This window comes from Macrobrachium nipponense, chromosome 17 (genome assembly GCF_015104395.2).
Source record: "Macrobrachium nipponense isolate FS-2020 chromosome 17, ASM1510439v2, whole genome shotgun sequence".
In the NCBI taxonomy this organism is placed as follows: Eukaryota; Metazoa; Arthropoda; class Malacostraca; order Decapoda; family Palaemonidae; genus Macrobrachium; species Macrobrachium nipponense.
Genome location: NC_087210.1, coordinates 33,740,209 through 33,752,082, shown reverse-complemented (window position 1 = coordinate 33,752,082; position 11,874 = coordinate 33,740,209). Strand labels below are relative to the sequence as shown.

The 11,874-nt window shown below is 38.3% G+C and overlaps 3 protein-coding genes across 3 annotated transcripts; all 3 read right to left on the bottom strand.

The window, feature by feature from the left end:
- Positions 1-313: 313 nt before the first annotated feature.
- On the bottom strand, positions 314-3,690 carry LOC135195879 (serine/threonine-protein phosphatase 6 regulatory ankyrin repeat subunit B-like). Its single transcript, XM_064222389.1, has 3 exons — positions 1,584-3,690; positions 1,115-1,479; positions 314-357 (listed from the first exon to the last, which is right to left on the bottom strand). The coding sequence occupies exons 1-3, from the start codon at positions 3,671-3,673 to the stop codon at positions 314-316; spliced, it is 2,499 nt and encodes an 832-aa protein (XP_064078459.1). The 5' UTR covers positions 3,674-3,690.
- A 731-nt stretch (positions 3,691-4,421) lies between these two features.
- On the bottom strand, positions 4,422-4,940 carry LOC135195878 (putative ankyrin repeat protein RF_0381). Its single transcript, XM_064222388.1, has one exon. The coding sequence runs from the start codon at positions 4,938-4,940 to the stop codon at positions 4,422-4,424; it is 519 nt and encodes a 172-aa protein (XP_064078458.1).
- A 108-nt stretch (positions 4,941-5,048) lies between these two features.
- LOC135195877 (ankyrin repeat and death domain-containing protein 1A-like) lies at positions 5,049-5,711 on the bottom strand. The gene has a single exon (XM_064222387.1). It carries the CDS (start codon positions 5,709-5,711, stop codon positions 5,049-5,051), a length of 663 nt encoding a protein of 220 aa, XP_064078457.1.
- Between the last annotated feature and the right edge of the window lie 6,163 nt (positions 5,712-11,874).

Sequence of the window (11,874 nt, the reverse complement as noted above, 5' to 3'; positions counted from 1 at the left end):
GATGGGCAGCCCTCTCAGCCTCCTTGTGCAGAGGCAGCCAACACCAGAAGCACCGTCACAGCTGCTGCTGCTGGAAGGCTGCCTGCAGTGTGTGACATACCCGAGACACCTGCAAATGCAGCAGCCAGCAGAAGAAGAAGTTTCTGCATTGTCATTGATAGATAACCTTGCCTTCTGCTGCCTTCTGTTCTTTCCTATCAATGGACCTCTTAGTTCCCATGAAGGGACAACTACTTCCTATCAATGGATATCTATTTTCTATAAATGGGCATCACGTGGATGTCATATTTACTATAAATGGACATCACATTTACTACAAATGGACTTCATACTTCCTATAAATGGGCATCATATTACCTATTAGTGGGCATCTTATTTCCTATAAGTGGGCATCTTATTTCCTATAAATGGGCATCTTATTTCCTATAATGGGCATCTTATTTCCTATAAGTGGGCATCTTATTTCATGTAAGTGGGCATCTTGTTTCCTATAAATGGGTATCTTATTTCCTATATTCCCTCTGTTGTCACAAAAAGAAAAGGTGATTATATCATTCATTTCTCCTAACATCTTCTGTAGCCCCACTCTCAATGAGTTCCTGAACTACACTAACATTGTTAGATGCAACAGCTAAATTTAATGCTGTGCGACCTTCATTGTCTTTGTCATTGACATTTGCCCCTTTACTGATCAAGAGTTGCACTAATTCTCTGTGACCTTTTAAAGCCGCTAAATGAAGCATTGTACTTCCTTCTTTAGTTTTGCAGTTTACATCAAACCCCGACTCTAAAAGAACTGTGATGACATCACATTTCCCACTAAATGCTGCATTATGAGCACCCATCATGCCACAAGTATGAATATTATATACATCTGCATTTGCTTGAATAAGAGTTTTCATTATCGGAATATATCCCTTAATTGTTGCAAGAAACAAAGGAGTGTATTGTTGATTGTCATGAACATCTACTGTAGCCCCACTCTCAATGAGTTCCTGAACTATGCTGATGTTGTTAGATTGAACAGCGTCGTGTAATGCTGTGTGACCTATGTTACATTTGTCATTGACATTTGCCCCTTTACTGATCAAGAGTTGCACTAATTGTCTATGACCTTCTAAAGCCGCTAAATGAAGCAATGTACTTCCATTTTTAGATTTGCAGTTTACATCAAACCCCGACTCTAACAGAACTGTGATGACATCAAATTTCCCTACGAATGCTGCATAATGAGCACCCATTTTGCCATAAGTATTAATGCTATGTATATCTGCATTTGCTTGAATAAGAGTTTTCATTATCAGAATGTATCCCTTAATTGTTACAAGATGCAAAGGAGTGCATTGTTGATTGTCATGAGCATCAACTGTAACCCCACTCTCAATGAGTTCCTGAACTATGCTGATGTTGTTAGATAGAACAGCGTCGTGTAATGCTGTGTGACCTATGTTACATTTGTCATTGACATTTGCCCCTTTACTGATCAAGAGTTGCACTAATTCTCTGTGATCTTCTAAAGCCGCTAAATGAAGCATTGTACTTCCTTTTTAGTTTTGCAGTTTACATCTAACCCCGACTCTAACAGAACTGTGATGACATCACATTTCCCACCCAATGCTGCATCATGAGCACCCATATCGCCCCAAGTATCAATGTCATATATATCTGCATTTGCTTGAATAAGAATTTTCATTATAGGAATATATCCCTTAATTGTTGCAAGATGCAAAGGAGTGCATTGGTGATTGTCATGAACATCTACTGTGGCCCCACTCTCAATGAGTTCCTGAATTAACCTAACATTGTTAGATGAAACGGCTGCATGTAATGCTGTCCAACCATTGTTGTTTTTGTCATTGACATTTGCCCCTTTACTGATCAAGAGTTGCACTGATTCTCTGTGACCTTTCCAAGCTGCTAAATGAAGCATTGTATTTCCTTCTTTAGTTTTGCAGTTTATATCAAACCCCGATTCTAACAGAGCAATAATGACATCACATTTGCCATCCAATGCTGCATTATGATCACCCATATCTTTATAAGTTACAGTTTCGTAGTATATATCAGCTTTTGCTAGAATAAGAGTTTTCATTATCGGAACATATCCCTTAATTGTTGCCAGATGCAAAGGAGTGCATTGTTGATTGTCATGAACATCTACTCTAGCCCGACTCTCAATGAGTTCCTGAACTACACTAACATTGTTATATTCAACAGCTACATGTAATGGTGTGTGACCATTGTTGTTTTTGTTATTGACATTTCCCCCTTTACTGATCAAGAGTTTCACTAAATCTCTGTGACCTTTCCAAGCCGCAAAATGAAGCATTGTATCTCCTTCTTTAGTTTTGCAGTTTACATCATGATCCGATTCTAACATAAATTCAATTGTCTTAAATATCCCGTGAATAGTTGCTGCATGAGATCCCTTATCTCCATAATTTGGTAAATTATATATATCAGTATTATCCTGTTTGAGTGATTGCAATACTACAAAGTCTCCTTTTACTGCCGCAAGATGCTTAGCGGGTGGTTTATTCTCATGATCATCTGCCTTAGCCCCAGATTCAGTGAGGTATTGAACTATACCCTCATTTTTCGATTCTTCAGCTGCATCTAATGCTGTATAACCATATTTGTCATTGTCATTCACATTTGCCCCTTTACTGATCAAGAGTTTCACCAATTCAAGGTGACCTTTATAAGCTGCTAATTGAAGCAATGTAATTCCCATTTTGGTTGCGTAGTTTACATCTAACCCCGATTTTATCATATTCTCTATAGCATCACATCTCCCTTTATAGGCTGCATCATGAGCACATGTAATAGCGCAAGCATCGATACTATAAATATATGCATCTTCTTGAATAAGTGTTTTCAGTGGGGGCATATGCCCCATCATTGCTGCAATATGCAAAGGAGTTTGGAGCATACAGTTTTCAGCATCTACCTCAGCTCCAAGCTCAATGAGGTATTGAACTAAACTAACATGGTTAGACTGAACAGCTGAATGTAATGCCGTGTAACCATAACAGCCTCTGTCACTTATATTTGCTCCTTTGCTAATCAAGAGTTGCACTAATTCCCTGTGACCTTTCGAAGCGGCTAAATTAAGCAATGTGTTTCCTTTTTTGGTTTTGCATTTTACATCAAACCCTAATCCTAAAAGAAACTCTAAAGCATCTTTTTTTCCGTATTTAGCGGCAACATGAGCAGCCATGTCGCCACATATGTCAGTACTATAAATACCAGCATGTGCCTGAATAAGAGTTTTCATTATCAGAATATCTCCTAAATATGTTGCAAGATGCAAAGAAGTTTTTTGTTCATTGTCATGAACATCTACTGTAGCCCCACTCTCAATGAGTTCCTGAACTACACTAACATTGTTAGATTCAACAGCTTCATGTAATGCTGTGCGACCCATGTTGCCTTTGTCATTGACATTTGCCCCTTTACTGATCAAGAGTTGCACTAATTCTCTGTGACCTTTTAAAGCCGCTAAATGAAGCAATGTATTTCCATTTTTAGATTTGCAGTTTACATCAAACCCCGACTCTAACAGAACTGTGATGACATCACATTTCCCACCCAATGCTGCATCATGAGCACCCATATTGCCATATGTATGAATATTATATATATCTGCATTTGCTTGAATAAGAGTTTTCATTATCGGAATATATCCATTAATTGTTGCAAGATGCAAAGGAGTGCATTGTTGATTGTTATGAACATCTACTGTAGCCCCACTCTCAATGAGTTCCTGAACTATGCTAATGTTGTTAGATAGAACAGCGTCGTGTAATGCTCTGTGACCCATGTTGCCCTTGTAATTGACATTTGCCCCTTTACTGATCAAGAGGTGCACAAATTGTCTATGACCTTCTAAAACCGCTAAATTAAGCAATGCATTTCCATTTTTAGATTTGCAGTTTACATCTGCATTTGCTTGAATAAGAGTTTCCATTATCGGAATATATCCATAGTATGTTGCAAGATGCAATGGACTGCATTGTTGATTGCCATGAAAATCTACTGAAGCCCCACTCTCAATGAGTTCCTGAACTACACTAACATTGTTAGATTCAACAGCTGCATATAATGCTGTGAGACCATCTTTGTTTTTGTCATTGACATTTGCCCCTTTGCTGATCAAGAGTTGCACTAATTCACAGTGACCTTTTGAAGCTGCTAATTGAAGCATGGTATTTCCTTTTTCAGATTTGCAGTTTACATCAAACCCCGACTCTAACAGTACTATAATGACATCACATTTCCCACCCAATGCTGCATCATGAGCACCCATATTGCCATAAGTATCAATGTCATATATATCTGCATTTGCTTGAATAAGAATTTTCATTATCGGAATATATCCTTTAATTGTTGCAAGATGCAAAGGAGTGCATTGTTGATTGTCATGAGCATACTACTGTAGCCCCACTCCTCCAATGAGTCCTGAATTCTACACTAAGAACACTGTTAGATTCAACAGCTGCATATAATGCTGTGAGACCATCGTTGTTTTTGTCATTGACATTTGCCCCTTTACTGATCAAGAGTTGCACTAATTCTCTGTGACCTTTTAAAGCCGCTAATTGAAGCAATGTATTTCCATTTTTAGATTTGCAGTTTACATCAAACCCCGACTCTAACAGAACTGTGATGACATCACATTTCCCACCCAATGCTGCATCATGAGCACCCATATTGCCATAAATATGAATATTATAAACATCTGCATTTGCTTGAATAAGAGTTTTCATTATAGGAATATATCCTTTAATTGTTGCAAGATGCAAAGGAGTGCATTGTTGATTGTCATGAACATCTACTGTAGCCCCACTCTCAATGAGTTCCTGAACTACACTAACATTGTTAGATTCAACAGCTGCATATAATGCTGTGAGACCATCGTTGGTTTTTGTCATTGACATTTGCCCCTTTACTGATCAAGAGTTGCACTAATTCTCTGTGACCTTTAAAGCCGCTAATTGAAGCAATGTATTTCCAGTTTAGATTTGCAGTTTCATCTAACCCCGACTCTACAGAACTGCGATGACATCACATTTCCCACCCAATGCTGCATTATGAGCACCAATATCAATGTCATATATATCTGCATTTGCTTGAATAAGAGTTTTCATTATCAGAATATATCCAAAAGATGTTGCCAGATGCAAAGGAGTGCATTGTTGATTGTCATGAACATCTACTGTAGCCCCACTCTCAATGAGTTCCTGAACTACACTAACATTGTTAGATACAACAGCTGCATGTAATGCTGTGAGACCATTGTTGTTTTTGTCATTGACATTTGCCCCTTTACTGATCAAGAGTTGCACTAATTCTCTGTGACCTTTTAAAGCCGCTAATTGAAGCAATGTATTTCCATTTTTAGATTTGCAGTTTACATCTAACCCCGACTCTAACAGAACTGTGATGACATCACATTTCCCACCCAATGCTGCATCATGAGCACCCATATTGCCATAAATATGAATATTATATACATCTGCATTTGCTTGAATAAGAGTTTTCATTATAGGAATATATCCTTTAATTGTTGCAAGATGCAAAGGAGTGCATTGTTGATTGTCATGAACATCTACTGTAGCCCCACTCTCAATGAGTTCCTGAACTACACTAACCACTGTTAGATACACAGCTGCATATAATGCTGTGAGACCATCGGTTGTTTTTGTCATTGACATTTGCTCCTTTGCTGATCAAGAGTTGCACTAATTCACAGTGACCTTTTGAAGCTGCTAATTGAAGCATGGTATTTCCTTTTTCAGATTTGCAGTTTACATCAAACCCCGACTCTAACAGACTATAAGACAAAAAATCAAAATTTCCACCCAAAAAACCCATGCTGCACATGAGCACCCATATTGCCATAAGTATCAATGTCATATATATCTGCATTTGCTTGAATAAGAGTTTTCATTATCGGAATATATCCCTTAATTGTTGCAAGATGCAAAGGAGTGCATTGTTGATTGTCATGAACATCTACTGTAGCCCCACTCTCAATGAGTTCCCTGAAACATACACTAACCACTGTTAGATTCCAACAGCTGCATATAATGCTGTGAGACCATCGTTGTTTTTGTCATTGACATTTGCCCCTTTACTGATCAAGAGTTGCACTAATTCTCTGTGACCTTTTAAAGCCGCTAATTGAAGCAATGTATTTCCATTTTTAGATTTGCAGTTTACATCTAACCCCGACTCTAACAGAACTGTGATGACATCACATTTCCCACCCAATGCTGCATCATGAGCACCCATATTGCCATAAGTATCAATGTTATATAGATCTGCATTTGCTTGAATAAGAGTTTTATTATCGGAATATATCCCTTAATTGTTGCAAGGTGCAAAGGAGTATTTTGTTGAAATGTAGTCATGAACATCTACTGTAGCCCCACTCTCAATGAGTTCCTGAACTACTCTAACATTGTTAGATTCAACAGCTCTGTGTAATGCCGTGCAACCATTTTCATCTATAGCATCTATGCTAGCAACGGTTTCTCTGAGTATCTCCATGACTATTTATGAACATTGAATTCTAAAATGAAGAGTGACATAAGATCTAATGCTTCTGGTATTTGTTCGGCGCCTGATCTAGGTTACTGAACCTGACCTAATGACCTAACCTGTTCTACGTTACCTTACCTAACCCAACCTAGCTGTTGGATGATCCACTAATAAGAATCCCACAAGATCTACTTCTTCCCATAGAGGTGCAACCCTGAAGGTGCAAGGTTATCAACTCCAACAAGAAACCTGCTGTCTGCATGTGCACGTACCTGGAACGTCTTTACAGCCGCAGTCGCAGCATCATCCTCGTAGGCTGCATCCGGAAGGTGCCCAGGACCTGCGGAGGGAATTGTTAGTCTGATACTTGACAAAAAGGTTATATAGTTTATGCATTCTGGTAAATTGTACACTGTTGAATCGTAGTGTCAAAAGTCCTTCACCAAGAGTGTTTCCAAGAATATGATGTTTTGTTGTCTTTGGCCCCACAGAAGCTGTAATTGTTTGCAATTGAAATACCCTCGATTGTTGTAGCGGAGGAATTGTAATTTTCCCCTGATTTATTTTTCATGTTTTGAAATGACGACATCTCTCTTCCATATGCGTTCTTCGCTCGCTACAAACTACCTCGATGGAAAAGCCATATTTTATATATATAATACACACACATACAAGAGAGTGTGGATTTGTAGATGGTGTGGCTGTGTCATATACAAGGGAGTGTGGATATGCGCTTTTTTGTTGTGGATTTCCTCTAAATTTGGGTCCAGGGAGAGAGAGAGAGAGAGAGAGAGAGAGAGAGGCTCTGAATGATAAACAAGACTAAAGCTCTCAATTGCCCTGTTGCTAACATTCACGATGACCCGTCAAAGGCCATTGATCATTCAAGTTACTACATCTGGAACCGCTGCTTCGGACTATTGATGATGATTTGCTCTCACCATTATTCCGTTTTCTGTGCCTCGGTTCATAGTCTCTTTCTTCCATCGTACTTTGCCAAACCCTCTCCTAACAATTGATTCATGGTCATGGCGCAACTGCTCTGAGGGTTTCCTCCTGCTACACCTTTCCAACCTTGTCACCCTCGATTTCAGTTTCACCACTGAATGACCTCAAAGGTCCCAGCGTTTGGACTTTTGGCCTAAGGACTATATTGTTGCAAATGCTCCAGGGTATGGTATACTAAGGGTTATTGATCATGTCACCCTTTTCAAGTCGTACTGTCACTGTTCTTTGTAATGTCCAGTTAAACACCTCTCTTATTGTTTGGTCCTCTTTAAATCTGCGACTTCATGATATTCAGTTGTTTCTATACCATCATGGAGACTTAAATAACTGTGAGTCACTCACCTGACTCTGATTTCTGAGTCATGGTTGATTGAATGACGTCAAATCTGATGTGTCATTTGAGTCGCTTTCGTCCGCTACCCTCTGAATTCGAAAAGTTTTTAAAGCCTCTTGGTAATCAGTTAGCTGACCAGAAAACAGATACTACTATAACTGGATCCGTAATTCTACAGCTCCCCTCTCTAATCTGGATCAAGTTGTCTGTCAGAGACAACTATTGAGACGACCTTGTTTGTCCGACCAAGCTTTTTCCGTCCGCCCTCAGACCTTCAAAACTGCTAAGGCTAGAGGGATGCAAATTGGTATGTTGATCACCCACCCTCCAGTCATCAAACATAGCAAACTGCAGCCCTCTAGCCTCAGTAGTTTTGATCTATTTTGTTTTCTTTAGGTTAAAGTTGGCCGTAAACAGCATTGAAGAGCCAAACTTGGAGATGTTTTTTGAGTATTTCTTCGAATTCGTCTTGGGTTTTCCCAGTTAGATGTTGCCAGTTGTGACTTTGAGATATTGTTTGCGATTACGATTTTAGTATGAATTTGTGTTTATGACAATTGTCAGTTCAAAGCATTCCGCTATTTGTACCTGGAAGTGGATTTTGTCACGTGTCAAATTTAATGCACGTGTGTCATTTTTTCCAATAGTCATTTTTGAAATAGTAGACGCTTGTAGTAGATTCACATCACCCGTGCATCTGATGCCTAGGCCCGTCCCTTACGACGCTCCTGATTGGCTGTTGAGAAGCCAATCATTGGTCTGGAAACTCTTCTCAGTCTCTCTCTCTCTCGAGAGAGTTCACATAGGCAGGATGTAGTAGTTCCACCTCTCCTGAGGAATACTTTTGAATGACGTATGTGAACTCTCTCTCTCTCGAGTGAGACTGAGGAGAATTTCCAGCCGTGTGATTGGCTTATCAACAGCAGCCAATCAGGAGCATCGTAAGGGACGGGCCTAGACATCAGGTGCACGGGTGATGTTTGTTTTATCCAGCAACAATAATTAGAGAAAAGTTTTTAATTATTTCTAATAATGGTCACGAATGACCAAACTTATATTTGAAACATTACTTGTCATACATTAATGTGTATACATTTTTTGCCCCTTGATGCAGGAATATATATATACGTATATATATATATATATATATATATATATATATATATATATATATATGATGCTATGTATGTTTATATGTATATATATATATATATATATATATATATATATATTATATATATATATATATATATATATATATATGATAATAATCACTTTAGCACGTGATTCGTTTATCACACAAATCCACAGGTGAAGAAAAATAAGAGACAGGGTAATGGGTCCTGACCGGTTTCGTTTCGGGCTTAATTTTCAAGCCATTGTCAAAGGACTGATACATAACATTAAAATTCACAAGTATATATATACAGAGACAGTACTGACGAACATACACTCAACGGTTTGAGACTGCAGACCCACCCACAGGCAAGTGTCAAGGTAGGAGTGGCTTTAAAAAATCATTTGGCTAAAAGTTACAATAAATTCTCAAGGGATACTACCGCTTAGGTACCGACCGACCGACTGTAGGAGACAACTAGGCCACACCTGACAGGTGTCAGGGAGGTGGGGTTGAAACATCTCATTACCACTACTGCCCCCCTTTACTGTGTTTCAAAATATAATAATCCTATTTCCATATATCTCTACAGCCTACCTTAAAATTTAAACAGTTTACAAATTTCTTTTGATATTAAAGGATCAAGTTTATACATTCCTTGACTAATGTTCATATTATTGTTGTAACTTCTTTTATAAAAACTTGATTCAATGATATCTTTCCATTTCCAGTGCATTATTAGAACACGCCAGCTTTTTGCCCGTTCCCAGTTAATAGCATGATTGTTCTCACTAACATGTACAAATATACCACTATTCCCTGTGCATATCTCACACATTGTTTTATGCTGTTCTATTCTTTTTCGCCAGTGCTTTCCCCGTTTTGACCAATGTAAAAGTTGTTACAAGACTTACAAGGCGTTTTATTTACACATCCTTTAGCATTGTCGGGGGAGTTCTTAATAAGATTTTGTTTCATTGTTTTATTGTTTTTAAAAACTACATTAACACCAAAATTCTTCAGGAGATGTGGGATATCTTTCATATTACTATATAAGGTAGTACAAGCAAACTTTTGTTGTTGTAAGGTTCTTTTTGGTTTTGATACATGGTCTTTTTGCCGCTTGTAATGCATTCTTTAGTACATTATCGAGATATTTCAGTTTCTTGCCTGTATTCCGAATCTTATCTATCTCCTCATCTATATATTCTTGGCTACATACCCGTAGTGCTCTTAGAAACATGGATGCAAACACTGATCTTGTAAACTTATTGTTTTGTCCAGAATAGAATGTACATAGTAAGAAATATTAGCAGGTTTCTGTAAACACTATATTATATTTGTAAATACAGTAAAGGGGGCAGTAGTGGTAATGAGATCAAACAACCCCGCCTCCCTGACACTGTCAGGTGTGGACTTGTCTCCTACGGTCGGTACCCTAAGCGGTAGTATCCTTGAGAATTTATTGTAAATAAATGATTTTTGAAAGCCACTCCTACTTGACACCTGCCTGTGGGTGGATCTGCAGTCTCAAACGGTTGTGTATGTTTGTCAGTACTGTCTCTGTAGTATATATACTTGTGAATTCTAATACTATGTATTAGTCCTTTGTCAATGGTTTGAAAATAAAGCCGAAACCGGTCAGGACCTACACCCTGTCTCTTATTTTTCACCTGTGGATTTGTTTGTGTGATATATATATATATATATATATATATATATATATATATATATATATATATATATATATATATATATATATATATATAATAACTTGATCACGAAGTATATAAAACGTGATGCTATGTATAAATTAAAGGTTTTGCCATGAAGAAAAAAATGAAAAAGCGAGATAGCCGAGTACTTCTTTCGTCCTGTTCAGACCTTTACCTTAGGAAAGGGTCTGAAACAGGACCGAAAGTACTCGGCTATCTCGTTTTTTCTTTTTTTCCTTCGTGGCAAAAACTTATATATATATATATATATATATATATATATATATATATATATATATATATATATATATATATATATATATGTTTGGTTTCTTGTCTTTGTCATATCTTTGTGCAGATGAGTATATAATATTCTCTCTCTCTCTCTCTGTCTCTCTCCTCTGTCCTCTCTCTCTCTCTCTCTCTCTCTCTCTCTCAGGCAGTGTTGCCTATTAGTCTCATGTGTCACAGAATTGGTTGTTCTACAATGGTCAGGTTCGAGAACGAGAGAAGTTATGTCTCTGCTCAATGTGATCTACGGACAGTCTTCATTCTTCGTTTCTGGTCGTTGGATTGACTATGTGCATTTAAGTCAGACATATCCCACATTCCGCTCCTTTTCCCTTTTAGAGCTGGTGGAGTTTCAAGGGTAGAAGAGCCTCCTCCTCTTGCCAATCCACATCTCGTCTTATCTTTTGTTGGTGTTGAAGATGATGAGATTATTATGATTGCACGTTCTCCTCCTCCTCCTCCTCCTCCTTCCTTCCTTCCTTCCTTCCTTCCTTCCCCCTTCCTGCAACCTCAGCTTACGTTGGTACCACTACTACTTCGTCGCAAGTAGCTCGACTGATGAGCAGACCTCAGCCTCTTCCTTCATCTTCCGCTGTTTGTGTTCTTTCTCTGAACATCTGAAGACTAGGTTTCTGATCGTTGATAGACTGAATGCATTTACAAATACTCGCACGTACAGATACGTATTTTTTGTGTGGGGGCGGGGCGGGGGGTGCCATGGGTGTTGTGAGGTATTCCTCTCACAACGATTTTATTTTCTAATGATTTTGTGTATTCACTTGTTTCCGCGCTGTCTGTCTCTTATTATAGTTATTAGTGTCTGTCTTATAGAAATTATTGACTGATTTTCACTGCGTATTGCC

What these genes read in the sequence shown, in the direction of transcription:
- LOC135195878 (XM_064222388.1), bottom strand. Translation starts at nt 4,940, where the DNA reads ATGTCAATGACAAAAACCAACGATGGTCTCACAGCATTATATGCAGCT.
- LOC135195877 (XM_064222387.1), bottom strand. Translation starts at nt 5,711, where the DNA reads ATGACAAAAACAACCGATGGTCTCACAGCATTATATGCAGCTGTGTAT.
- LOC135195879 (XM_064222389.1), bottom strand. Translation starts at nt 3,673, where the DNA reads ATGAAAACTCTTATTCAAGCAAATGCAGATATATATAATATTCATACA. An exon ending in TGTGATGTCATCACAGTTCT is followed by an intron (nt 1,480 to 1,583) that starts GTTAGAGTCGGG and finishes ACTCTTGATCAG; the next exon opens with TAAAGGGGCAAATGTCAATG. An exon ending in TCATTTAGCGGCTTTAGAAG is followed by an intron (nt 358 to 1,114) that starts GTCATAGACAAT and finishes GCCCACTAATAG; the next exon opens with GTAATATGATGCCCATTTAT.